At 40.7% G+C, this 27,639-nt stretch overlaps 1 protein-coding gene across 2 annotated transcripts; it reads left to right on the top strand.

The window, feature by feature from the left end:
- The first annotated feature begins 3,537 nt into the window (after positions 1 to 3,537).
- Positions 3,538 to 27,606, top strand: LOC138750521 (microtubule-actin cross-linking factor 1-like). Of its 2 annotated transcripts, XM_069912597.1 has the most exons (7): positions 3,538 to 3,769; positions 7,956 to 8,184; positions 8,399 to 8,715; positions 9,576 to 9,743; positions 12,369 to 12,492; positions 13,998 to 14,093; positions 19,100 to 27,606. In XM_069912597.1, exons 1-7 carry the CDS (start codon positions 3,692 to 3,694, stop codon positions 19,105 to 19,107), a joined length of 1,020 nt encoding a protein of 339 aa, XP_069768698.1. In that variant the 5' UTR covers positions 3,538 to 3,691; the 3' UTR covers positions 19,108 to 27,606. The 2 variants fall into 2 exon arrangements, with proteins under 2 accessions (XP_069768698.1, XP_069768699.1); XM_069912598.1 differs by lacking the exon at positions 13,998 to 14,093.
- The last annotated feature ends 33 nt before the right edge of the window (positions 27,607 to 27,639 follow it).

Genomic DNA, 27,639 nt, shown 5'->3' with positions numbered 1-27,639 from the left:
AGAAGAAGAAGAACAGAAAGAAGTGGAAGAAGAAGAGAAAGGCAAGACAATGGATGTATCTTTTTTCAAAGAATATATGGAATCAGTGAAAGAATGGCAATTACAAGAATTTAATGAGATAAAAAGAAGAATTAAGAATGCAGAAGAAAAAATGAATAAAATAGAAATGGTCATATCAGAGATAGGAAAAAGAGTGGAGAATGTGGAAGAACGAGAAATAATCGTAGAAATGGAAGTAGAGGACAAAAGAGAAATTAGAAGAATCTAATAAAAAAGTTAAAGAGGCACACGAGCTGTAAGCTCAGAAGACAGATATAATGGAAAACTACATTAGAAGAAATAATATAAAGATAGTGGGCCTTAAGGAAGATGAAGAAGGCAAGAATATGAGAGAATTTATAAAAGATTGGATCCCCAGGGTCCTAGGAAGACCAGAATTACAGGAAGAAATTGAAATAGAGAGGGCACATAAAACATTAGCCCCGAAACCACAACCGCAGCAAAAACCAAGATCCATTTTAGTAAAATTTTTAAGATATACAAGAGAAAATATATTGGAGAAAGCAATGAAGAAAATAAGAGAAGACAAAAAGCCACTGGAATACAAAGGTCAAAAATTTTTTTTCTATCCAGACATAAGTTTTGATCTCCTGAAGAAGAGGAAGGAGTTCAATACAGCAAAAACGATCTTATGGAAAAAAGGATATAAATTTATGTTAAAGTACCCAGCGGTACTTAAAATAGTTATTCCAGGGCAACAAAACAGACTATTCTCGGATCCAGAGGAAGCACGAAAATTTGCAGAACAACTACAAAACAAGCAGAGAGATGAAGACATGTAATGAGAGTAAAAATGACCACGAACTATATGTATGTGTGTATATGGGTATATGTATGTATATATTTTATATATATATATATATATATATATATGTAGATGTGTATGTATGTGTGTGTATACATGAATGTATACGTATTTAGAGGAAAATATATAGAGTATAGATAAGAATTAATAAGGGAATGAAAGGGAATAGAGGGAATAAGGAGGGAATTAAAAGAGTGACCTTTGTTACATATGAAAATTGAAATCTTTTCCGGGGGGGGCTGGGTGGGGATGAGTTACGGTCACTGCAAAATCAGTTGACATTTGCGAGTGAATTCGCAAATCCAAATGGAGAGGGGAGATGTGTTTGCCCAACAAGGGATAAAGGGCAACGCAGGAGGGGGAGGGGAGAATGGGGTTAAAGAAGTTTTAAGTAGGAGAATAAGGAAAATGTTTGATGTTTTAGAAATGTTGTCTTATAAAGTGTTCAAAACAAGAAAACAGAAATGGATAAGAAGGAAAGGTGATGATGGAGAAACGGAAAGGGAAGATAAACAAAGTTTGAAATGGCTACGTTGAACTATATGACTTTAAATATTAACGGAATACATAACCAAATCAAAAGGAAGAAACTGCTAAATTTACTGAAAAAAGAAAAAATTGATATAACATTTGTGCAAGAAACACATTTAACTGAATTGGAGCACAAGAAATTAAAGAGAGATTGGGTAGGACATGTAACAGCAGCGTCGTATAATTCAAAAGCAAGAGGAGTAGCTATATTAATCAGTAAAAATGTACCAATTAAAATAGAAGAGGAAATAATAGATCCAGCAGGGAGATATGTAATGATAAAATGTCAGATATATTTGGAGTTTTGGTATCTACTCAATGTATATTCACCTAACGAAGAAGATCAAAAGTTTATGCAAGATATTTTTTTGAAGATAGCAGATACGCAAGGGAACATATTAATAGGAGGGGATTTCAACCTTAATTTGGATTCAAATATGGATAAAACTGGGAAAAAAATTAACAGAAAGAACAAAGTAACCAAATTTATAATTAAATCGATGCAAGAAATGCAACTTTTGGATATATGGAGGAAACAACACCCAAAGGAAAAGGAATATTCATATTATTCGGGTAGACATAAAACATACTCAAGAATAGACCTATTTCTGTTATCAGCTCGTAAGCAAGATAGAGTAAGAAAAACAGAATATAAAGCTAGAATATTATCGGACCATTCACCCTTGATATTGACAACAGAGTTAGAGGACATCCCTCCAAGAATGTATAGATGGAAATTAAACTCCATGCTACTTAAAAGGCAGGATTTTAGAGAATTCATTGAAAGACAAATTAAAATGTACTTTGAAATAAATACGGAATCAGTGAAAGATAAGTTTATACTATGGGATGCAATGAAAGCATTCATTAGAGGGCAAATAATAAGTTATGTAGCCAAGATGAAGAAGGACTATAATCAGGAAACAGAGCAGTTGGAAAGGGAAATAGTAAATATAGAAAAAGAATTAGCAATGAAGGAAGATACAACTAAAAGAAGAGAATTGGCAGATCAAAAAATAAAATATGAAACACTACAAACATATAAGGTGGAGAAGAACATAATGAAGACAAAACAGAAATATTATGAACTAAGGGAAAAAACGCACAAAATCCTAGCATAGCAGCTTAAGACAGAACAAGCTAAGAAAATTGTATTGGCATCAAGGAAAAAAGACAAACAAATCACATATAATCCAACGGAGATCAATGAAAACTTTAGAGAATTCTATGAACAATTATACCAAACTAAAAACGAAGGGAAAGAAGGCAAAATAGATGAATTTTTAACTAAAATTGAACTACCAAAATCACAAATAGAGGAATAAAATAAATTAACAGAACCATTTGAAATAGTAGAAATACAAGAGATAATAAAAAAAAACTACCAAATAATAAAACACCAGGAGAGGATGAATTCCCAATAGAATTCTATAAAACATTTAAAGATTTATTAATTCCTCCCCTCCTGGAAGTAATCAACCAGATTGACAAAACACAAAGCTTACCAGATTCATGTAAAACAGCAATAATTACAGTAATACCAAAGCAAGGGAAAGATCCACTCGCACCAGCATCATATCGACCAATATCATTACTTAACACAGATTATAAGATAATAGCTAAACTATTAGCAAACAGATTAGCAGATTATGTACCTAAAATGGTAAATCTAGACCAAACTGGATTTATTAAAAAAAGACGCACAACAGACAATATTTGTAAATTTATTAACTTAATTCATGCAGTAGAAGGGAGTAAAGCGCCAACAGTAGCAGTTGCTTTAGACGCAGAGAAGGCCTTTGAAATGAAAGGGGAGGGATTAGACGAAGGGGCCCGAGAAATGAAGGCAGTGTTAGGGAGACATGAGCAGGGAAATGATGAAGCGGAATTCCGTCGATGCCCGTGTGTGTGTATAGGAGGCTGGTCTTTAGTATTTTCCATCCTTTTCGTATTGATCCAAGACTGGGCAAGACCACGTGTTGCCCATGTGCATATTCCGATGAAATGGTGTGGAATGGCCCCTGTTTATAAACAGGCATCTTCCACTCAAGTGGTTTCACATCCTCCTCAATCCCAAGGGTTTGCAAATAGATGAGGGAATATGGAATTGCTGCCAGGAAAGTACAACACGTCTTCAAACTAACAGGATTTTGCAATTTGTAGGAAACAACAGAAGATCACCTACAAAAACATAAGAAGACAGTAGGTGATCTTCTGAAATGGTTGGCAGTCGAGGGTCACTATGGAGTTCATATCACCGAAGACGAATTCTACGCATTAGGTGATGGTTTCCAGATGGAGGAAGAGGACGATGCGATGGGGTCATTTGCTGAGATGGGCGAAAGACTGAATGACCACCAGCAAGGCCTGAAGGTATGAACACTTCCAGGTGTTTTGGATAAGTGTATATTCGAACAATTGTAAAAATATTTTGGATTGGACTTTTCATCAGAACCTCTGATCAGTACAGATTTGATGAAAGGCGACTGACTAAATTTCACTTAAATAATGACTAACACAATTTCCAAATAATGTTGAATTGAATTTTGACGATCTTCTCCCAATCCTATTCAAAGATCTAGCAGATCCTCTTTCTAACTCAGTCCTACTTTCTGTTCTTTGCTCTGGCCCAGTCACGCAAGTGATGAGAGATGACGGGAATATGATTATCTTACTAGTGAAGGGGCAGTGATTGACGATGGTCACAGAGGCCCTTCACTAACAATCTCACCATGGCAGCTTCTTAACAAAAACTCTTCACCTCAGTAATGCTGTATTCTCAGATAATGTGGATCTTGATGTTGTAAAGGGAAGAACCTCCTCCCCTATTTTGATAACTCCAGCACCCACTCATGTGATTAACTCTTTATAACCCATTGAATGGGCCATGCAAGCTATTCACAACCAAAAAGGGTTGAGGAAGCATACACCACCGGAATGAATTCTGGCGTAGCAACGTCACTGTTCGTCCACTCAACCAGGCCAGATCCTTGTGCAGATCTAGGGATTGGTTTGGAAAAGAGAGTGAGTAAGGCTACACCCCCTCACTACCACAATTTTCCTGTTGTTGAGGCAACTGTTGGTGACAGCAGGAGCAGAAAGACTCATCCCATGTTTCTCCAGGGGCTCCCTCAATTCTGATGTGTGGTAGCACCATTGTGCTAAATGGGATAGATTCAGAATAAATTGACAGCTGGAATCACAGTGGCCAAAAGGTACGATGGGCCTTTAACATTTGCAGCAGGAAAGTGTTACTTACCATCGTTAGTTCTCCCATTACAACCAAGACAAGTCATCACCATGGTTTAATAGGGAATGCAGATGCACATGAGGTGCCAGACTGATAATCTTACAACACTGGACAGTGGGCAGGCAATGCAGAAAAAAAAATAACATTCCAAAGACAGAATTAACCGCTGATGAAATTTGAGCTCTGTCGTCCTTCCGGCTGGGTCATGAACAGTAAACAGGAAAAGAGGGACCAACGGTCTCCTCATTCTCAGTGGTGGTAGGCCTCAGCTTCTGAATAACAATGTTGGGGTTAAGACACTTTCTAGCATGTTCCATCAGGTTCTTCCGACACCATCACAGAAATCACTTTCACCCTATTTGATTTACTTAGGAACACCAAGTGCAGCAGACAAATAGGACCAGACTCCATCACATTCGAAGTACTGGAGAAGTTCAGTCTAGATTTTTTTGCACCTCTTGTCACAGTTGATCCACTGACATCCTTCTGACAAAGTGACAAATTCTTCAGGTATCTGGTCCATCTACCAAAAGCAGGACAAAGCCATACTTTATTTAATCAGCTGCCCGATGGAAAGTGTGTCGCACACACTGTGACATAAAGTGGCATTGTTCACCAATAACCTGCATAATGGTACTTCAATTGGGTTTTGTCACATGACTCCAGGTCTCCTTCTCACTGTGGTCCTAACATGGACCAGCCACTTTGAGTACTGTGATAACTAAAACAGATCAGAGGCTACCTGTCAAGCAGTAGGTGGCGAACCTTTGCTCCGCACTTGACTGGATGAGCACAATTCCCAAAGGGCCCAAGGACCTCAACAGCAGAGCAAAGCAGTTGGCTTGATTAGCCCTCCATTCATTCTCTCCACTGAGGTAGTCCTGTATTCTATCAACGGAGTGAACGACATCTACTCGACTCCAAGAATATGTCCAAAGAGGAGCCTTCTGACATGGAGAGGGACGTGCATTAGGTCCGTAGGAACATTACTACCTGCTGATTCCCCTCCACACTCCTCTCCCTTCTAACTGGGAAAGATATTGCCGTTCGTTCAGTTTGGGCCCTGGCAGGGACACCTGCATCTTGAAGCACTAATGTGAAAATGATAATTACCCAGAATGTTTTCACTCAAATGGGGATAGATTTTCACGTTTGTCATTCCTTAATATGCAGTGCTCAAGTCAGATTTTCATCGTTAAAAAAGAGCAAAGATCTTTAAACATTTACCAATTGATGTTATCTTCTTTTCGTAAAGCATTGCTTAACATGTATGCAAATTATTGCCCTGTGTGTGCTTGACAGCCTGGTTTGTTTTGGAATAAGGCGACTTGAATAAAGTCTTGTCAAGTCCAAAGGAAGTTGAACCAAATGGTAAAGATAAATACAATAAAGTCACCGTTATGTCTCTGTGTGGGAGGCTTCTTAAATAGCAGAAGTAAAATCTCTTCTGCTATTTGAATCTTGCATCTTCTTAGAGATGCAAGATTCAAATAGCAGAAGAGATTTTACTTATTGATGCCTTCCACCATGCCAGGAAATGTTCATACTCACATAGACATGCACCCCACATTGGTGCACGACATTTACGACAGTGAGAAGGGTGTGTTATCTCGTCAGGATCATGTGAACTCTTTTGTAACTTCCTAGGAATACACCCTTCTCACTGTGGTAACCGTCGTGCACTACTGGGGGGCACCTATACATGAGTATGAGTGTGAACAGTTTCCTGAGATGGTGGAAGGCATCAGTAAGTAAACTCCCTTCTGTTATTTGAATCTTGCATCTTTAAGTTATTTAAGAATCCTCCCAGGTAACACGGAGACAGAACATGTTGGCAGTGGTCGGTCTGAGAGAACAAGAATAAAACTATAAAATGGATTGGAAGTGACTGAAATCTGAAGGGGAAGAAGAGAAAAAGTACACCTGGAAATGAATGGCTGGTGCAACAGCAGTTCACCCAGTGATGGACGGGAGGCTGAAGACATGGTTGAATCGTTTAAAACGTTTCAGCAGATGTACAATTTAGCAGTGAAAAGCTATTTTAAAAATGCAACAGCGAGGAGAAGGTTAGTTCTATACATGTCTGGACAGGGGAGCCAGGCCGTGACTTATTTAATAGCTGAGAGCTTACGGGGTGGAGAAAAATGATCCAGAGCAGATATTTGCAAAGGTTGTTTCTCACCTTGAACTCAGCTCTAATCCTAGACTTGAATGCAATGAATTTCAAGGTTTTGTGTAAGAGACTGATGAGACTGTTACTAACTTCCTTACTACACCAAAATTTAATGCTGCAAAATGCAGATGGAAGGATATAGAGGAAAGATTAGCTGATCCACTAATATGCCCATCCTGAAGTGCAAAAGTCTCTTCTAGGGAAGGATAGCTTGAAATTGGCCAAAGACTCTGACACAGCCAGAGTCTTCAAAGCCACGAGGACGCAAATGAAATCCCTATCAATGCAGACCCACCCACAGCAAAGAGAAGGAAGGGTTAATGCTATAAAAAATACAATCAGAAAAGTGCCACCCCCAGGACCTGTAGGAAGGGCAGCGGACAACACCCCTCCGTGACCAAAATGATTGCCCCGCATACGGTTCTGAATGTGGAGCCTACGGCATAGCAAACCACTGGGCGAAGATGTGCAAGTCTGGCGTGAAGGAAACAGTGATACCAGTGAAGAAAAAAGACAAGAAGATCCACCATCTCTTAAAAATGTTGACACACTCATATACATAGACATCCACCCCACAGTTACTTCAGTGAGAAGGGTGCATTCTTACACAGTTACAAACTAGTTCACATTCTCCTGACTAGATCACAGTCACCTCTCGTTAGATTTCACGTGTTCTCTTTTACATCATGAAAGAATATTAAATCCCTGAATTGAAAGTTAAGGATGAGATCATTCAAATGACAAAAGTTTAATGTGCTTAAGTTTAAATAAAAGTAAGTCTGTTTGACAGGGAAGGGACTGTGTACAAATACTGAAGGAGAGGATTTATTTTCTTGTCAGTCAAATTAAATATGGAATATATTCTACTCCATCTCAGCAGGATTCATCCTTTGACACAAGCAAAGAATTGTAGATCAAGGTAGTTGATTAAACCTCCGAAAGCATAAAACCATTTAGATTTCTGGACTTGAAGTATGTTTCCTGTGTGTATTTAAGGGTGTTTTGGTACCCTGATTTTTAATAAATTGGGAAACTTGAATATTTTATTTCAATTGCAAATGCAATAAATAGAAACCTTACCTCCCCCAAGACAACTTGGAGCAATAAAAATGAACCTAGGATTGTTTCTTTTCTAGGAACATCGCCAAAAGTTGTCCCAGAAAGAGCAAGAGTTGGTTTTGGCCATAGAGGCAGCTCAGACTTTCCTGGAACAAAATGTCCAGGACCCTTTGCGAGACGAGGAAGTTGCACTGCAGGAGAACTTGAATGTCTTGATGGAGGAGTACGAATCCGCTTTATCAAGTGCAGATTCTCAATTAAACGTGATTGAGGATCTGCATCTAGAACTGCAGAAGTTCCGAAAAGGTGAGGGAAAGTATTCATTTATTTTCCAGATTACTATAAAATACTATTTACTGAGAGTTAAAAAGAATTCTAAGTAAGACAACTGAAAGCTACATGTGGTTTGGAATAACCCCAACTTGTAATTATTACAGGATCCTGTCAATGTGTCAAAGTCTATATAATCTGGTATTATTTGATCATTTTGATTATTTCACCATTATATTCCTTTAAACAGATAATGATGAATTTGAAACATTAATGATTCATTCAGAAAAGGAACTACAAAAAATAAAAGCTGAGGAATTTGACTCCACGTCATTGACATTCAAACTTAAGAAGCAGAAATTCCTCTTCAATGATCTTCAGTTTCTCAAAGGGGATCTAAGATACCTCAGACGATCTTGGAAAAGTCTCTTCGATGCTGCCTTTCTCTTTGAAATCAGGAATGCAATTGAAAGCTACAAGATCCCAATTGATCCTGATGCCATAAGCCAACGTGTGGAGGAGACGGTTGAAAGCGCCGATGCTCGCTTCAACGCACTTCGATCAGAAGTATGACATATCTCCTTTTTTTTGACTAATAGCATTTAAACTCCAATTTTACTTTAGATCAGTAACATGAGAGCATTTTGATAGACTGAGCAACTTGTGTAAGTTTTAGTCTTATAAGAGTGGCTCTGGAAAAGGTTTGCGGCTGTGATTAATAATACCCATGAAGAACAGGAACAATGATCAAATCTTTCCAGTATTGTGGAGCTCTCTTGGTGGCCAAACTCACTCGAGTTGGACAGAGACCACTGCAGAAAATAAGTCATGAACTCATTTCCTTTTAATAAAATCAAATGTCGAACAGATCATAATTGGTGAAGATTTTCCAGACTGGCCTCCCACGTGCATTTGTCACTGAACACGGTGTAATGTGTCCAATCCACAAAGGTCACCTCGCTGGCTCAGTATGTCCTAAACCCAAGGGTTAGGCTTGAATGGCATAACAGAAATGCAGAGTGTTCGGCTGGAACAAGCCCAGCCCCAAAAGAATTTCTGTCTAATCTTCACTGACACACTAAATTTGTGAAGGTTTTCAATGCTTCTGATATATTCCTGACCATCAGTTTATTTTGAAAGCAAACTCAAAATATTAATTAAAAGATTTATTGACATAACAAGAAAATGGAACAGTACGGCAGGGTAACAGGCATTTCACCTTTGGTGAGGAGTGAACATTGCCTTTTTGTCTGTGACCCTCAAAAAACTTGATGCAGGGAACAAAAAAATGATAGTTGGCATAAGTAATGGACCAGTAATGTATCGCTTGACCCATTTTGGATCGATTGGACACTCGATATTTGATCGCATCACAAAATCGTACATTTTAAAAATCCACATACTCATTCATTTCTTTCACTCTATAGTGCATTGGACTTGGAATCCGTCTTAGCACCAAGGTATTTGAACAATGGCAAGAGAAGGCAGATGAGCTGCGTTTGTGGCTAGAGAGAGTAGAAAGAGAAAGACGAATGGTTCAGCTAGAGGCCATCCCTAATCCAGAAATCTTGCAGCAAGAACTTGAAAATATCATGGTAAATTAAAGTTGTTATTTCATAAATCACTGTGTAATGTTGCTTATTCTAATTTACGAGTAGAATGATGAATGCTTTGAAATAATGATAATGTGCACATCCAATAACAGTGGTTAAGGCCACATGGGAGGTTGTAAGTTTGGCACCTGAAATAGGAAGTTGAGCTCCATTCATTCCAACTTGATCAGGTTTTAATGGGAGCCTGATGAAGATCCAACAGCCAATTTGTTTCCAGATGGTGGGGGCGAGATTGGAAACTGTAACAAAGAAGCCAAACAGTTCTGCTCTCATTGTGTGTCTATTTTCAGTATGGGTTTCCTCAGACCTTATCCATGTTTAATGGGGGCCTAAGAAAATGGTGGCAGAATTTTGGACGACCTCCAAGATTATAACAGCAGAGCAAAAAATCTCAGCAAATCATTAATGGGATCATCAGGTGCAGAGACGATAACTCCATAGATGGGGGTTTCAGGAACAGGTGAAGGGGGGTGGGAGGAAAGTGGTGATTTGGAGCACATTTGGAGGTAAGATTTGTTTGCAAAGTGGCAGAGATTGATTTATTCCAAAGAAGTATTCGAACCATAGAACCTTACAATATTACAGAACAGAAACAGGCCCCTTTGGCCCTTCTTGTCTGTTCCGAACCCTTTTTCTGCCGAGGCCCTCTGACGCACCTAGTCCATAGCCCTCCATACCTCTCCCATCCATGTACCAGTCCAAATTCTTTTCAAATTAAAAATTGAGCCCACAGTCACCACTTCAACGGACAGCTTGTTCCACTCTCCCACCTCTTCACTCTGTGTGAAGACGTTCTCCCTCATGTTCCCCCTAAATTTATCCCCTTCACCCTTATCCCATGTCCTCTGGTTTGTATTTCACTTGCTCTCAGTGGAACAAGCCTACCTATATTTACTCTGTCCTCCACATCATTTTAAATCTCTCTCTCAATTCTTCCCTCATTCTACACTCCAGGGAATAAAATCATAACCTGTTTAACCTTTTCCTACAACTCTGCTCCTGACGTCCAGGCCACATCCAAGTCAATCTCTGCACAATTGCCATCCTTCCTGCAGTTAGGTGATCCAAACTGCACACAATAATCCAAATTGTGTCTCACCAATGAAAATTATACTTTATCCTTTGATTGATCAAGGTCAATGTGCCAAAAGTTCTCTTTGCAACCCTATCCACATGTGACACCATTTTCAGAGAATGAGGTGTCTGTATTCCCAGATCCGTCTGTTCTATCATACTCCTCACTGCCCGACTGGTTACCATGTATGTCCTTTCTTGGCTTGTCCTTCCAAAATGCAACACCTCACACTCATCTGCATTAAATTCCATTTGTCAGCCCATGTTTCCAGCTGGTCCTGATCCCTCTTCAAGCTTTGAAAACCTTCTTTAGTGTCCACAACACCTGCAAGCTTACTCATCCAATTTACCCCATTATCATCCACATAGCCTTCCTGGTTTCTTTCTTGAGGTTTTTTCTTGCATTTTCTATACTCTTCAAGCACCTCATTTGCTCTGTGATGTCTATACCTGCTGCACACCTCTCTTCTTCCAAACCAGATTCCTAAGCCTGCTAATCTTGACAGGAACATGCAAAGTCTGTACTCTCCAAATTTCACCTTTGTAGGTCTTCCACTCACCCCGCACATACTTTTCCAGGTCAACACCTTCTCATTCCTTTCTAATTTCCTCAAATTGGCCTTTCTCCAATTTAAAATCTCAACCCGAGTCCCAGACCTATCCTTTTCTATCATTAACAAAACTAATGGCATCATGTTGACTGGAGTTGATGTTTGAGGAATTGGAATTTGCATCAGAAAGACAAATCAGAAAGTTTTGCTTTATTGAGGTGGAGGGCATTTCTGGTCTTGCAGTCAGAGAAAAATCGGACCATTTATTGCAATAATGGCCTGGGATTGATGGTCATGGAGAAAAGCTGTGGGCCATTAAGTGCTCGAGAGAATAGGAGTTGCAAACGGGTCAGATTGCTGAGGGAGAACACATATTTACCTTTGAAGGATGATGGATTTGGGAGAGGGGTCATCTGGAGTAAAAGTAGACAGGGAGAAAAACGCTAATGCAGAATAACCCTCTGCAGCCAAATCTATGTCCATTAGTGGTGAAAAGCCAAATGAGTTCTTCAGCATTATTTTATCAATGCTGATGTAAATCTAAGCATCAGAACATTTTTAAATATTTTCTTGTGACCTTGATGGTTTGCAAGGGGACTTCAGGGCCGGTCAAGAGATGTAGACAAGATAAAGATGATGAGCTCAACAGCATCAGAAAATGCTCAAACATCAGGCGTATTAAATACCTCGAAGCATTAATGAGTAATGAGTAATGATCAATAGAAAGTTTGATCTGGTTGTTTGAGAAAATTCCAATATCCTGTGGTTATTGGGTCCTTGAAAATGTTCGCCTCCTCACCCCAAAGCAGGCCAGAGAGTTGTTGGTATTTATGATAATTTATAGAATCGCCTTCACAGGCTGTTTATCTCCTTGACCCAAAGACAATATCGAAATTAACCAAGGCATTGGCAAATCTAAGATATACAGAAATAAATATTAATTTTATTGTGAATGAGTCATTGTGTCATTTTGAAATCACAGGTTCTTCAGGGAGAAATTTCTGAACATGAAGATGGTGTCGAAAAGTTACAGGAGGCAGCAAAGTGCCTGCTGAATTTGAGCAATGACGTTGTTCCAAATATAGTCCAGCTTCGAAAGACCACAGGTACCATTTCAACATTTGATGTTTAGATCAAAAGGTGGTTCTCTAATTCCAACAAATACAAGTGATGCTTCCAGCTGGTAAATTAGACATTTTCAAATTGTGCAAATTACCAGTGGGGACCCACCAACCTCTTTGAACCATTCTAAAATATTTCTTGCAATTGATTGGATTTCAAATGTTGAATCATCTTTACCTAGCACGTCATAAATAGGCTATCATTTCATAAACAGCTCTGAAAATGACCATTTACTAAAGAACTGTGCACACTTCAATGTTTGAATAAAATGCAGTATTTAAGAAAGTTCAATCGAACTTTCTCCACTGAATTGTGGTCAGTGATTCAGACTCGTAGGCCAGAATCGCAATAGTATTGCAAAATGTGTGTTTATTGAATGAAATTTCTGCTCGAGTGGTGCATCTTAGAAGTGTTGGGTCTTATAAAATTGTTGCATTAAAGGTACTGAATTGAGAACCATATTTGGAGCGTTGGAAATGAAAATGGCGGCAAATGGGAATTCTTGCAGTGAATTCGTTGAAAGTGATGCTCTGCGATTATTTAATAAAGCAGCCAGGCTCCAGTCATGCATACTTGTCCGTGGCTCATCAATTAAAGAGAAGATTGAATGATTGGAAACCAGACAACTTCCAATCATAGAAACAAGACTGGAAATAGGAAACATATGTTAAAATATGCCAGCAAGGCGGTGAAGTCACGAGCTCCATCGAAATGTTAATGTTGCTTTTCTTTTTTCCAGATGCTCTATCAGCTCATTTATTTTTATACATTTTTGTTTCCTTTCCTAAACCTCAGAAATTCTATATTTTCCATTTGTCTTGTTGATCAGTTATTAATAGAAATAGAGGATATGTAGAAATGGTAGAAGGTTAAGCAGCGGCCATTTACCAAGTGTGAACATCTGGCAAACATGCAGCCAAGGAAGTGTTTAGGGCTGTGATGTCTCAAAGACCCCCCAATGAGAGGGGATTTCTCATGCTGTGCTGGGAGGGCACTGAAGATCCATGCATCTGAGCACCTGAAGGGCGGGATACAGTTCTGGTGAGAACGGTTGCAGCTGCTCTCAGAGTCTTCTCTATTCAGCAGGGTATTCTTTGTTGTTCCTGCTCCTCCCCGGCCCCAGCTCCCCCCCACTTCACCTGCTCCTCTCGATGAGTAAAAGGCCTTGAAGTCAACATGTTTTCAACAGAGTTGCACAACTGTCCCTCTCTTTCTCTCTCCATTTTCTTTTGCAAATGTCCCTTCCTTTTCACTGTTCTTCATTTCACTTGTCTGCTATTTCACGTTGATTCCCTCCAAACTTTTTTCATTCCTTGCTCACCTTTTCTCTCGTCATCTTCTGTTCTGCATTGCTTTAAATATTACTAAACCCACAGTTCTCTCTCCAAACCAAAAAAATGTGTTTGTTGGGAAGAAAACACCGGAAACATGGTAAATCTTTGAAGACATTTTTAAATGTATGTGTAACAGAACCTTGTGTTCATTTTAGCTACCATCGAACAGAGATTCCAGCGTTTGCGTCAGGAAACATCAGAGCAGAAGAGGACGTTGGAACGGACAAATGTCCAAGTGGAAGATCTTGAAGGTTTACTTTTACCTGGCACTTCTCACCACTGCGATTTTGGAAATGTTTTATTTCTGGATTGATGAAGCAGGATCGTTGACCTAGTTGAGAAACATTGCTATTTTGCACACATAACTGGTCCCTAATAGCAATGCAGGATTGACCAGATGATGTTGATTGCAAGATAAATCTTGGCTGAGACAATTACAGTCCAGATACAGGACATCTCGGCCCCTCGAGTCCACACCGATTTAAGTGGGCTACTCTAGCCCCACTTACCCACTCCCTGTCCATAACCCTCCAATCCCCTCACATCCAGGCAGCTATCCAACTTGTTCTGAAATGACACAGGAAGTTACATCCCAGACCCTGGCACCAATCTGTTTCCTTAATCGTATCCACAGAATCCACAATTTGTCATCCTGACCATCGAATCCCCTATAACTATTACCCTCCTCTTCCTTTCCCTACCCTTTTGGGCAACAGAGGTTGACCTTGTGCCAGAGATACAGCCACTGATTCCTTCCCCAGCCTGAATGCTCCTCAAGGAGGTGTACCATTTGTTGAGTGCTTCAGTCACAGGTGCCCCCTCCTGTATCTGTCTCTTCCCTTTCCCCTCTCCTAACTGGAACCCACTGATCCTCCTCCTGTGGCCCTGTTGAGACCACCTGGCTATAGCTCCTATCTATGATAGCCTCACTCTCACTGACCAGGTCGAGGTCATTGAGCTGCAGCTCCAATTCCCTAACACGGTCCCTGAGATGCTGCAGCTCAGTACACCTAGTGCAATCGTGGATGTCCAGGAGGTCGAAGACTCCAGGACCTTTCACATCTGACACTGAAAAGAGCAAACTGCTCTCACACTCAACCCTTCTCTCTTCCCCCTCACCTTAGAAAGAGAAAATAACAAAAAAAATATAGTCTTACCTTAATCTAGATACACTCGACCTCAGCCTCTACTCGCTGAACCCTCTCGAGCCAAAGCCTCGAAACCCCACTCTTTCACCAGGCCACTACTCACTGGGCCACTCCTCGCTGGCCTCTCCTTTGCGTTTCCCTCCTTTTATCGGCCTTGACCAATTAAACCTGTCACTCTCAACTCGCTGAACCCTCTCGAGCCAAAGCCTCGAAACCCCACTCTTTCACCAGGCCACTACTCACTGGGCCACTCCTCGCTGGCCTCTCCTTTGCGTTTCCCTCCTTTTATCGGCCTTGACCAATTAAACCTGTCACTCTCAACTCGCTCCACCTCCGAACACTGCCCAAACTCTGGTCTCCGCCTCCTCCGACTCACTGCTCGAACCGACTAGGCCCGAGGCCGGGTAAAGAACAGAATTTATTGTACGATAGAATCTTGTATGTTCTTTAAAAACCATATAGGATGTGGTTTAAGGTCTCATCCAAAGCAATTGCATCCACTCATGCAATTTGATTTCACTACTTCCCCAATGTGCCATTTAGAAATGCACAGAATGACGTGGATGTTGCTTCTCTTCACCATCTGAAACAAGTAAATGGGTTCTTACTATTAAAGCTTCTGCCTCGCATGTTCGAAGTTTGAAAAAGATCAAAGCTGGTGCATAGTTTCATGCATCCACAAGTGTATAAAAAATGGGTTGTGGCAAATCATCGGCAATTATCCATGCCTGCTGCATCCAGGCATATTTGAAGATTGGAGCACGACTGCAACGCCATGTCAACTGTGGCGGATTAACTACCACTCCAGGCTGAGCTTTAGTAAAGCCCCCCTAACCTTGCCTCCCTGCCCCACTCTTTGCTGAATCGAATAAAGTGACATTAAGTTACTTTAAATAACATATTAGGGGTCTCCAAAGTGGTCGATATCGACCCTTGGTGAAGGGGTGGGGGGGTGGGTTGGAGAGGCAGCAGCGTGACCCAGATGTGTGGGGGGGGGGGTGAGACAGCAGCACCACTCACGTGGGCAAGGAGGGAGATAGACGGCAGCGCGACTCGGGTGGATTGGAGAATGGTAAATAGAGTCCCCTTGTTTAAAAAAGGTAATAGGGAGAATCTTGGGAATTAGGGTTAGTCTTACATTATTGGTGAGTAAACTAATGGAAGGGATTCTTAAGGATGGGATCTATGAAGATCTGGAGAAATACACTCTACTCAAGGATAGTCAGCATGTCTTTGTGAAGGCAAGCTTGGGCCTCACAAATCTAACTCAGTCTTTGGAGGAGGTTACAAAAGAAATTAATGAGGGTACGGTGATAGATGAGGTCTACGAGGATTTTAGCAAGGCGTCTGAGAAGGTCGGTCACAGGAGACTCCTTCGGAAAGTCCTGAGTCATGGGATGAGCGAAAAATTACCTGCATGAAATAAAAGCTGTCATGTCGGAAGAAAGCAGAGTGTCGTAGTGGAATGAAAGTATTCTGCCTGGAGGTTGGTGCCGCAGGGATCTGTTCTGCGACCCGTGCTCTTTGTGATTTTCATGTCACCTGGATGAAGAGGCGGATGGATAGGTCAGTAAGTTTGCGGATGTCACGGAGGTTGGTTTGGAGGAGTTGTGGATGGAGATGAAGGCTGTTAAAGGTTACAAAATGATGAAGGTGGGATGCAGAGTTAGGCAGAAAAGTGGTGGATGGATTTCAATCCAGATAACTGAGAGTTGATGCATTTTGGAAGGACAAACCAGAAGGCTGAGTCCAGAGTTAATGGTCAGTTACTTAAGAGTGTGGATGAACAGAGGAACCTTGGGTTGCAAATCTACACATTTCTCAAGGTTGCCGCACAGTTTGATAGGAGAGTGAAGAAGGATTATGGTGTGCTGAGATTCCTTCATAGGTGGTTTGAATTCAGGAGTAGAGTTGTCATGTTGCAAATCTATAAATCTTTGGTATGACTCACTTAGAATATTATGTTCAGTTCTGGTCACCTCATTATAGGAAGGAGAGGGGACAGAGGAGATTTACCAGGATGCTGCCTGGATTGGGAAACAATTCTCATGAGGCAAGGTTCACAGAGCTGGAGTGTAGAAGGATTAGAGGAGACTTGATAGAGGTCTACAAGATCTTCGACATCCTCCCGTGAATTCAGGGACCAGAACACTACGTAATATTCCAAATGCGGCGAACCAAAATTTTATACAGCTGTAACTTGACTCACCAACTTTTACACTCAGTTCCCCAAATCATGAAGTCCAGCAGGCTGGATGTTTTTTTACCATCCTCTCCACCATGTTGTCTCTTTCAGGGTGCAGAGAGCGTTCAGCTCAAAATCCTTCTCTCCATCAATGCTAGAAAGGATATATTGTAGACTTTCCCTTGCATTTGACCTCCCCCCCCTCCCAAATCCAGCACCTCACTCAGGGGAGGGAGAGGGGAAGAGGAGGGAGAGGGGAAGGAGAGAGGAAAAGAGAGGGAGGGAGTGTTGTCGAGGAAGGGGGAGGGATATAGTGAGAGGGTGAAGGGAAGAGGAAAAAGAGAGAGAGTGGGGAAGGAGAGGGAGGGAGAGTTGTCAAGGAAGGCGGTGGGATAGAGGGAGAGAGGGTGAGTGGAAGAGGAGGAGAGGGAAAGGGGAAGGAGAGAGGAAGAAATGTCGAGGAAGGGGGAAGGATACAGGGAGAGTTTGAGGAGAAGGAGAGGAAGTGGAGAAGGAGAGGGAGAGAAAAGGATAGGGAGGAAGAGTTGTAAAGGAAGGGGGAGGAATATAGGGAGAGGGTGAGGGGCATAAGAGAGGGGAAGGAGAGAGAGAAGAATGGAGTGGGAGGTAGACTTGTCGAAGAAGGGGGTGGGTTAGAGGGGAAGAGGAGAGGGAGAGGCAGGGAGAGTTGTCAAAGAAGGGAAGGGATAGGGGAAGTGGAAGAGGAGAAGTCGATGGATAGGGGAAAGAGAGGAAGAGGAAAGAAGAGGGAGGGAGAGTTGTCGAGGAAGGGTAAGGAATATAGGGAGAGGGTGAGGGGAAGGAGAAGGAGAAGGGAAAGAGGATGAGGGATAGTTGTCAAGGAAGGCAGAGGGTTATAGGGAGATTGTGAGGGGAAGGGAAGGAGAGGGAGGGAGGGAGAGTTATCGAGGAAGGGGGAGGGATATAGGGAGAGAGTGGGGGAGGAGAAGAAGATGGAAAGTGGAAGGAATGGGAGAGGGAGGGAGAGTTGTCGAGGAAGGGGAGGGATAGTGGGAGGGTGAGAAGAAAGAGAGGGAGAGAGGAAGGAGATGGAGAGGGAGGGAAACTTGTCGAGGAATGGGGAAGGATATAGGGAAGAGTGTGAGGGTAAGAGGAGGAGAGCGATAAGAGATGGAGAGGGAGAGGAAAGGAGAGAGGGAGAGTTGGTGAGGAAGGGGGAGCGATATAGGCTGAGGGTGAGGGGAAGAGGAGGAGAGGGAAAGGAGAGGGAGAGGAAAGGAGAGTGAGGGAGAGTTTTCGAGGAAGGGGGAGTAATGGGGTGAGGGTGAGGAGGGGAAGGAGAGGGAGGGGAAGGAGGGGGAAAGGGAGAGGGAGGGAGAGTTGTTGAGGAAGGGATAGGGATTTTGGGAGAGGGTGAGGGGAAGAGGAGGAGAGGGAGAGGAAAGGAGAGGAGAGTTTTTGAGGAATGGGAGGGATATAGGGAGAGAGTGAGGGCAGGAGGAGAGGGAGAGGGGAAGGAGAGGGAGAGGGGAAAGAGGAGGAAAGGGAGGGAAATTTTTTGAGGGGAGGGATTTTGGGAGAGGGTGAGGGGGAGAGGGAGAGGAAAGTAGAGGGAGGGAGAGTTGTTGAGGAAAGGGGAGTGATAGAGGGAGAGGGTGAGGGGAAAAGGAGAGGGAGAGGAAAGGAGAGTTTTTGAGGATGGGGAGGGATATTCGTAGAGAGTGAGAGTTAGAGGGGAAGGAGAGGGAGGGAGAGGGAGGAAGAGTTGTCGACGAAGGGGGAGGGATAGAGGGATAGGGGATTAATGGGTTTCTATTGTCTCTGAATCTTTACGAAAAAGTGAAGATGATTTTGAGCTGAAGACCATTGGTCGTCTTCGCGTGATCTTCCTCAACTCTGTTCATCTCTTCCCTTGAATGACTTTTGTTTCCACTGCTTGTAGATTCGTGAAGCGCAGAAGGGAGGACAACAACTTGTGCTGGAAGTCGAGCTGGTAGCAGGACCAACTGTCAATAAGGCAGCCACACTTGGAAACACAATCAACATGTTCAGGTATTTCTACATCCAGTCCTGGAGGATCTCAACAAAGTTCAAGGAGATTTCTGCCAACACCTAAAAATTCGACAACTCCAAAAAAATGTAGTGAACAGATCCAACCTTTGTACACGTCATTCATCACCCACACCAAAGCCTTTAACTCTGCATCAAGGAAACAACTATAGGACACCCCTTCTAGTATTAGATGAACTGAAATGGAAGTACGGATCCTGAGGCTCTTCAACAAAGGCATATTGGCCACAGTCATGGTCAACATGAGTACTTGGGAGCCTTTTTGCATGAAGTGAAGAGTAAACAAGGATCTGTGTCAGGTCACTCGCCTGAGTGCTACTGGTACCATGTAACCCAGTACTACCTGTCGCATGGTCGAGTGGTCGGCGACTAAACCGGCTCCCCCATCAGGCTTGCCTGGTGAGGAGGGTGGCTAGACACCCTGCAGGATGAAAAACAAGACCTGTCAAAGGGTGGATGAACCATGGACAGAAAGGTCTGGCAAACCATCATCTGAGAGGGAACAGCAACCTTTGAAGCCAGCAGATGTGCAGAAATAGAAGAAGATGAGAGGAGAGGCCATACCAACCCAAGCCTGATCTGCCATCTGGAACAACCTGTCCTGAATGCAGAAGAACTTTCAAAGGCAAGATTGAACACAGAAGCCACTTGATAGCAACGAGGAGGAGAACTTTCTGACAGACAGCGCAGAATTCAAACTGAGGTCCAGTCCTGACCACTGGCCATGTAAAGGCATTGCCCTAACCACTACATCAACCGTGACACCCTGCTCAGAGAAGCCGGCTGGAATCTCGAGCGTCTGGAGGAATCGATGTGTCAGGCAGCAGTGGGGAGGGGTCGGGGATCAGCGGCGGCAGTGGGGAGGACTCGGGGATCAGCGGCAGTTCCTACCACACCCCCACACACACAAACCCTGATGCACACGCCCCACACACACACACATACATACTCGATTCTTTGAAAGATTTTATTTAATATTCTCAAATTACATAAAGAAAATCAAATACACATAAAATAACTGTAAACTACATCCCCTCCCCCTTACTAATACAATAAAAACCAAAAAAAGAAAAAAATAACCAAAATAAAGAAAAAAAAAACAACCTCTCCTCCCCCAAAACCTTAGAGAAATGTATCAAATATTCCCTGATTGGTCTGCCTACATTACAACATTGACTTAATTTCTATAGCCATGTGTTTCAAATATAAACACCACATATAAATAAAAAAGAGTAATTACTTACATTATATGTTAATTTTTCTAAATATAGACAAGAGTGCAATCCGTTATGCCATCTTTGCAAGTTTATATTCTTCCATGTGACAGCTATATATTTTCTCGCTACTGCTAACCCAAATCTTAACAAAGTCAAATATGGTTTAGGCATTTTGAATCAACAAATGGAACATTAACATAACCCAACAAACATATTTTTGGATCCATTAAATATCCCTTTGAAACAAATCCCTCAAAAATTTTATAATTTCCTCCCAAAAATGCTTAATTTTCTTTCACGACCAAACTGAATGTACAAAAGTAACTTTCTGCTCTCTACATCTAAAACAGAAATCTGTTAAACTGAATCCATATCTCTTCAATTTCTCAGGGGTTGAATATAATTGATGCAAAAAATTCTAATTGACCATAGTATACCTCACATTAATTAACTTGGTAACACCGTCAACACACAGTTTTGACCATTCCTCCCATGTCAAAATAATATTTAATTCTTTCCCATTTGTCTTTTTCCATTTTCTCCTGCAACAAACTATACATATCAGAAATAAAGCATTTTTCACCTTTATCTGCAATTAATAATTCAAATTTCTTTTGACCTGGTAAATTTATTTCCTTCCCATAATTCTTCTTTAAATAATCTCAAAGTTGGTAATAAACAAAAAATTTGATGCAATACCATATCTTTCCTGCAACCTTTTAAATGAACAAAACCTCCCTGCTTCAAAACAATCTATTACATTCACTAATCCTTTAATTTCCCAATCTTTTAAGTAAGGATTCTATCATGAAAAGGGAATTAATTTATTCTGATATAATGGTGATCTTATCGAAACTATTCCGATAGAATCAAGAATTAAATTGTGATTTTACCAAATATTCATTATATGTCGAAAAACGGATAATTTAAATTCTTGTAACAATAAAGGATTCCATTTATAAATGAAATGATTAATATTATTTTCCAAAATCTGAGCCATCTTTATCTTTGCCCACCTAGGAGATTGTTGATTATCAAATAACCAATTAATAAACTTCATCGGTGCCACCTCATAATAATTATAAAAACAATGTAATTGCAAACCACCCAATTTATAATGCCAAGTCCATTTTTGGAAAGAAACCCTCGATAATTTACCTTTCCATAAGAATAACCCAACTATGCAAGGAATAGATTGAAAAAAGTATTGTACTCGAGCATAAATGTTCATCTTTATGCAATTCACTCTTCCTATTAAGGTCAGTGGTAAATCTTTCCACTTATCTAAATCAATTTTAACCTTATTTAATAAAGGTACATAATGCAAAATAAATAATTCATGATCATTTTTATTTACAACTATTCCTAAATATTTAATTTTATTTGACCATCTAAATTTAGTAATTTGTCTACAATCCATAAAATCTTCTTCTGCTATTGGTAAAACCTCACTCTTTTCCCAATTAATCTCATATCCCGATAATTTGCCATACTTATTCAACAAGTCCTGTGATAATTTTAGTGGTTTTTGGATTAGTTAAATATACAAAAACATCATGTGTAAATAAGCTAATTTTATTTTCATTTTCTCTCACTTTAAGTCCTCTAACACCAAAATCATGTCAAACAGCCTGAGGTAAAGGTTCTGTCACCAAAGCAAGTAAAGCAGGTGAAAGAGGAAAACCCTGTCTTGTAGAACAAGATAAATTAAAAGATTTTGAAATCTCACCATTCGTTATTACCCTTGTCGTAAGTTCTGCATATAAAGCCCTAACCCAACCCCTAAAAAATGGAACAAAATTAAATTTTTCCAATACTTTAAACAAAAACTTCCACTCAACTCGATCAAATGCCTTCTCAGCATCCAAAGATATATCCGTTGGTTGATTATCTTGTTGTTTTTAGCATTAATTAATGAAATCAATTTAACTATATTATCTGATGACAATTTAACTATATTGTCTTTGACAAACCCTACCTGATTGTTACGTAAAAAAATTTGGCAAATAATTCACTAACCTATTATCTGAAACTTTTGACACCAATCTATAATCAACATTTAATAATGATATCGGTCTGTAAGGTGACACTTTTAAAGAGTTCCTTTCTTTTTTTAGGTATAACTGTAATCAATGCTTTTGAGAAAGATTCTGGAAATACATCCATTTTAGTTGCTTGTTTCAAAACATCTTTATATAATGGAAATAATAAATCATTAAATTTTTTATAAAACACCACCTTAAATCCATCCTCTCCAGGAGATTTCCCATCAGGCATCGATTGCAAAGCTTCTCTCAATTCTAATTCAGTAAATAAAATATCTAAATTCTTTACCTCAAATTCATTCAACACTGGCAAATTTAAACTAGATAAAAATAAATCAATTTGATCCATTTTTTGATAACCCTCTGACATATATAAATTTTCATTAAATTTTAAAAATTCATCAGTATTCATTTATGTAATTTCTCCATTCTTCCTAATAGCATTAATTGTCCTTGATACTTGCTCAGTTTTATGTTGCCATGCCAAACCATATGCACTCTTTCTCCCAATTGATAATAACATTGTTTAGACTGCAAAATCATTTTCTCATATTTATACATTTGTAAATTATAACGTAATTTCACTTTAGATAAATTTATCCTTTCATCCTCTGTATAATTTTTTTTAATTTTTTTCTCCAAGCCTTCGATTTCCTTTTCCAAATTTAAACTTACGAATAAATAGTTTTTTTCTCTCTTAGTTGTATCGCTAATAATTTGTCCCCTCAAATATGCTTTTAAAGCATCCCACAAAATAAATTTACTTTGAACTGAATTTTCTTTCATTTGTATTAAAAAATAATTTGATCTCTCATCTACTAAATGAAATCTGGTCTCTTCAATAACTTTTCATTAAACCTCCATCGATAAGCTGTCTCAGTTAATTCAGTCCCTAAACATTTAATGAAGGATATGAGAATAACCTACTTTTATATTCTGCAAAATTAAATCTACTTGTAAATGCACAGAAATCAAAAATACATTTATTCTAGAGAAAGAATTATGCCGAGCTGAATAAAGTGAATAATCTTTCTCAGTTGGATTTAATTTCCTCCAAATTTCCACTAAATTTAAATCCTCCATCATCTTAAACAGTCTTTTTCCCATTTTAGTTCTTTCAACAATTTTTGGAGATTTTTTCCAACAAGGGATCCAAACAACAGTTAAAATCTATTCCGACTAACACATTCCCATATGCCTGATTCGAATTTAAAAATGTCCCTGAAATAAATGTCTGATCATCTTCATTTGGTGCATAAACATACATTAAAGTCCAACTTTCAGAAAAAAATCTTTCAATTAACAATCAGTACTCTTCCAACATTATCAAAAAAAAAATCCACAGCAAAAAGTTTTTTTTTATTAACTAATATCACCACGCCTCTAGTTTTAGAGTTTAATGAAGAAAAAATTACATGTCCTGACCAATCTCTCTTCAACTTCAAATGTTCTTTTTCTGTCAAATGAGTCCTTTGCAAAAAGACAATATCTACTTTTAGCTTCTTTAAATTTTTATTTTTTCTGCCTTTTTCTCCTTTGATTGTAATTCAAAAGATACATTTTTACGTTTCAAAATAGCTACATCTTTAGCCTTAGAATTAAATGAAGAAGAATATACATGCCCAACCCAGTTCCTTTTTAATTTCACGCTTTCCTTCACATTCAAATGTGTTTCTTGTAAAAAAGCAATATCAATTTTCATTTTCTTAATATATGCCAAGACCCGCTTACGTTTAACCTAACTATTTAATCCTCGAACATTAAAAGTAGCAAACCTCAACTTTGACATATCTACTATTATTACTAAATACCAATAATATCTTTATATAAAAACTCAAATTAATGTATATAGGCCCTCCAATAAAAAAATCACAAATTAAAAACTAAAAAAAAATTAAAAATAAAAAAAAAATTAAAAATAAAGAAAAAGGAAAAAAAAAGAAACCCCCCCCCCCAAAAAAAAAACTACCAAAAGGTAGTAATCCCCTAAACAAAAATTGGGTGTGGGTCACCCACCAGTGGCTGATTACTAGTAAAGAAAGTCCAAATCTCTCCTTGCCCAGCCAAACAGTCAGTAACATCAAAATATTATAAGAACAAAAGAAAAAATAGAATAAGAAAATTCTTTTCACCCAAAAGACTCCAATCTTGAAAATCCCATTTCAGAAGTTGGACTCTTTCCATTCCTGTTTTTTTCCCATTTTTGCCATTTCTTCCTTTTCCAGAGCTACCAAAGTTTTCTTTAGGAGATAATGCTGGACTATGTCTTTGTCCTCTTATATCTGGCCATGAGTCAGCAAAAATCATTGCTTCACAATCAGTTTCAAAAAACCAAAATTGATAGACTCCGTAAAACACCTTCAACACTGCAGGGTAACGAAAAGTAGACTTATAACCTTTATGCCACAAAACTTCTTTAACTGGATTGAATCGACGTCGACCTGATGCATTTCCAATAATGGAGACATTTTCCTGTGTGCTCCCTCCATTGAAATCAAAAGGCTTTCTACTTCTTGGGAACACGCACCTTCTTCCGGGGAATGGGTAATTCCAGCGCCATCCTTCATTTGGTAGCAATAGATTTTTTTTCAGCCCGCACAGGAAATCTTTGGGGTCTAGGCAATGAAGAAATTGAGCCAGGGGCTGTTTCAGGTCGTCTAGTCCCCAGATCCTCAGCACTTCGAAAATGGATATTCTTATGAACTTGAGGTTTAATCTTTTTACCATTAGTGGCCATAATAATTGCTTGATACTTTAAACTAAAATTTAAAAAGTTTAAACTTGAAAACAAAGGGTTAAAAAACAGGTATTTAAAAATCTGGCCAGAGAGGTCGAGATTACATGTCTAGACTCCACGCTATCTTGCCACGATCCCTACTTTTAGCTTCTTAATATAATCTATCACACATTGCCTTTTTATTGGGTGATTTAAACCCTTAACATTAACAATTGTAAAACTTAAATTACTTATTACAACTTACACAATGGCACCCAATCTTTCACAATTAACTTAAACAAAAACCCTCAACCAACAATAAAAAACACTAGACTCCCCCCCTGAAAAAACTGCAACACACTCGAGACACATACCCCAGACACATACCCCAACAATCACACACCTCCCACACACACCCTACACACAACCCCCAACACGCATCCCCAGACACACATTCCACACATACAAGCCCCGACTCACACCCCCCACAATCACACACCTCCCACATGCACACCCCACACACACATACACATCCCAGGAACACACCCTCACGCTCACAAACTCCCACACATACACTCTGCGCACAGACACACATATCCCCCATACACATACTCCCCCACACACAACCTCTGACAGATATACACAAACACCCTTCGACACTCATACACACCATCCACACCCTCACTCCACAAACACCCAATGCACCCACAGTCCCCTTCCCACACACCACACCTACACGTATACCCCGACGCACAACCCAGAAACACCGCCCACATACACCCCTCACACACACCTTCACACATGACCACCTCCCACACACAACTCACAAAATCAACTCCCAGCCACACATCCCACACATAAACGCACACTCACACTCACCCGATACAACCCCTGGACAGATAAACCTCCCACACACATACCCGTACACACATCCTCTCACACTCAGTCCCCCCCACACACACCCACCCACACCCCATATACCTCTCACACACACCCCCAAACACACACACACCTTCACACTTGACCACCTCCCACACACAACCAACACAAAATCAACACCCAGCTACACACACACATACACGCACACTCACACAATACAACCCCTACACAGATAAACCTCCCACACACATACCCGTACACACATCCTTTCACACACACAGTCCCCCCCACACACACCCACCCACACCCCATATACCTCTCACACACACACCCAAACACACACACATTCACACTTGACCACCTCCCACACACAACCAACACAAAATCAACACCCAGCTACACACACACATACACGCACACTCACACAATACAACCCTACACATCTGCTCCAAAAAACATGGCCCCAATGGACATCCCCCACTCACTCCCCACATACACACCCCACACAATCATAACCCTACAGACTTCCCCACAAAAACAATAACATACCCGTCCCACACACACCCAACACAAACCACACACACACCCATTCATAGACCTCCACCCATCCCCAAACACATACCCCACATACACACCCAGCACATGGACGCCCCTCCATATTCACCACCGCATTCACACCCCTGCACACACAACCCACGCACAAACCCATTCCCAATCATGCCCCCTACACACTCCCTCCCTTGCATGCACTGCCACACTTATTTCTCCGCACACACACCCTTCACACCCTTGACACAAACATTGCCAGACAAATCCCACCATGCACACGCACTAATGCGACCCTGCACAAACACCTTCCCACACAAGTCCCTCACACATGCACTCCCACTCACATGGCCCTACACACACATCCCGAACTACATACCCCTACACACACACACCCCATAAATACGCCCTCACACACACTCCCTCATACAACCCCCTCACACACAAAACCGCAAATCCACCCACCCACACCACCCCACACATATTTCCCCCACACTCATGCGCTCACACACAGACACACACACATTCCCTCCACGTATATCACACACACACACACACACACACACACCAACCCTCCATATGCAAACCCCACACAAGCCACACATCCCATACCCACACACACACTCTCTATATTCAAATCCCACACACACACAAACCCCACTCATAAACACCACACAAGCACAAAACCCCTAACACACACAAACTCACACACAAAAACACCACACAAACACAAACAACCCCCACACTCAAATCCACCCCACACACTAACCCACCACACACACTAACCCACCACACATACACACCATACACACATCCCCAAACATCAGAGACTTACCCAAATTCCCCACACACACAAACCCCAAAATAGCGCCCATGGTGGAAGTGAGGGCATTGGTGCAGTCGCTGACCCATGGGGAGGTGTGGGTGAGGGCATTGGTGCCATCGCTGATGGAGGGAGGGGGTGGTGCCGTCGCTGATGGAGGGAGGGGGGTTGGTGCCGTCGCTGATG

This window comes from Narcine bancroftii, unplaced genomic scaffold, assembly GCF_036971445.1.
Source record: "Narcine bancroftii isolate sNarBan1 unplaced genomic scaffold, sNarBan1.hap1 Scaffold_162, whole genome shotgun sequence".
NCBI lineage: Eukaryota > Metazoa > Chordata > Chondrichthyes > Torpediniformes > Narcinidae > Narcine > Narcine bancroftii.
This window is presented reverse-complemented; position numbering and strand designations above follow the sequence as displayed.

What these genes read in the sequence shown, in the direction of transcription:
- LOC138750521 (XM_069912597.1), top strand. Translation starts at nt 3,692, where the DNA reads ATGGAGGAAGAGGACGATGCGATGGGGTCATTTGCTGAGATGGGCGAA. An exon ending in ACTGCAGAAGTTCCGAAAAG is followed by an intron (nt 8,185 to 8,398) that starts GTGAGGGAAAGT and finishes TCCTTTAAACAG; the next exon opens with ATAATGATGAATTTGAAACA. An exon ending in TCAACGCACTTCGATCAGAA is followed by an intron (nt 8,716 to 9,575) that starts GTATGACATATC and finishes TTCACTCTATAG; the next exon opens with TGCATTGGACTTGGAATCCG.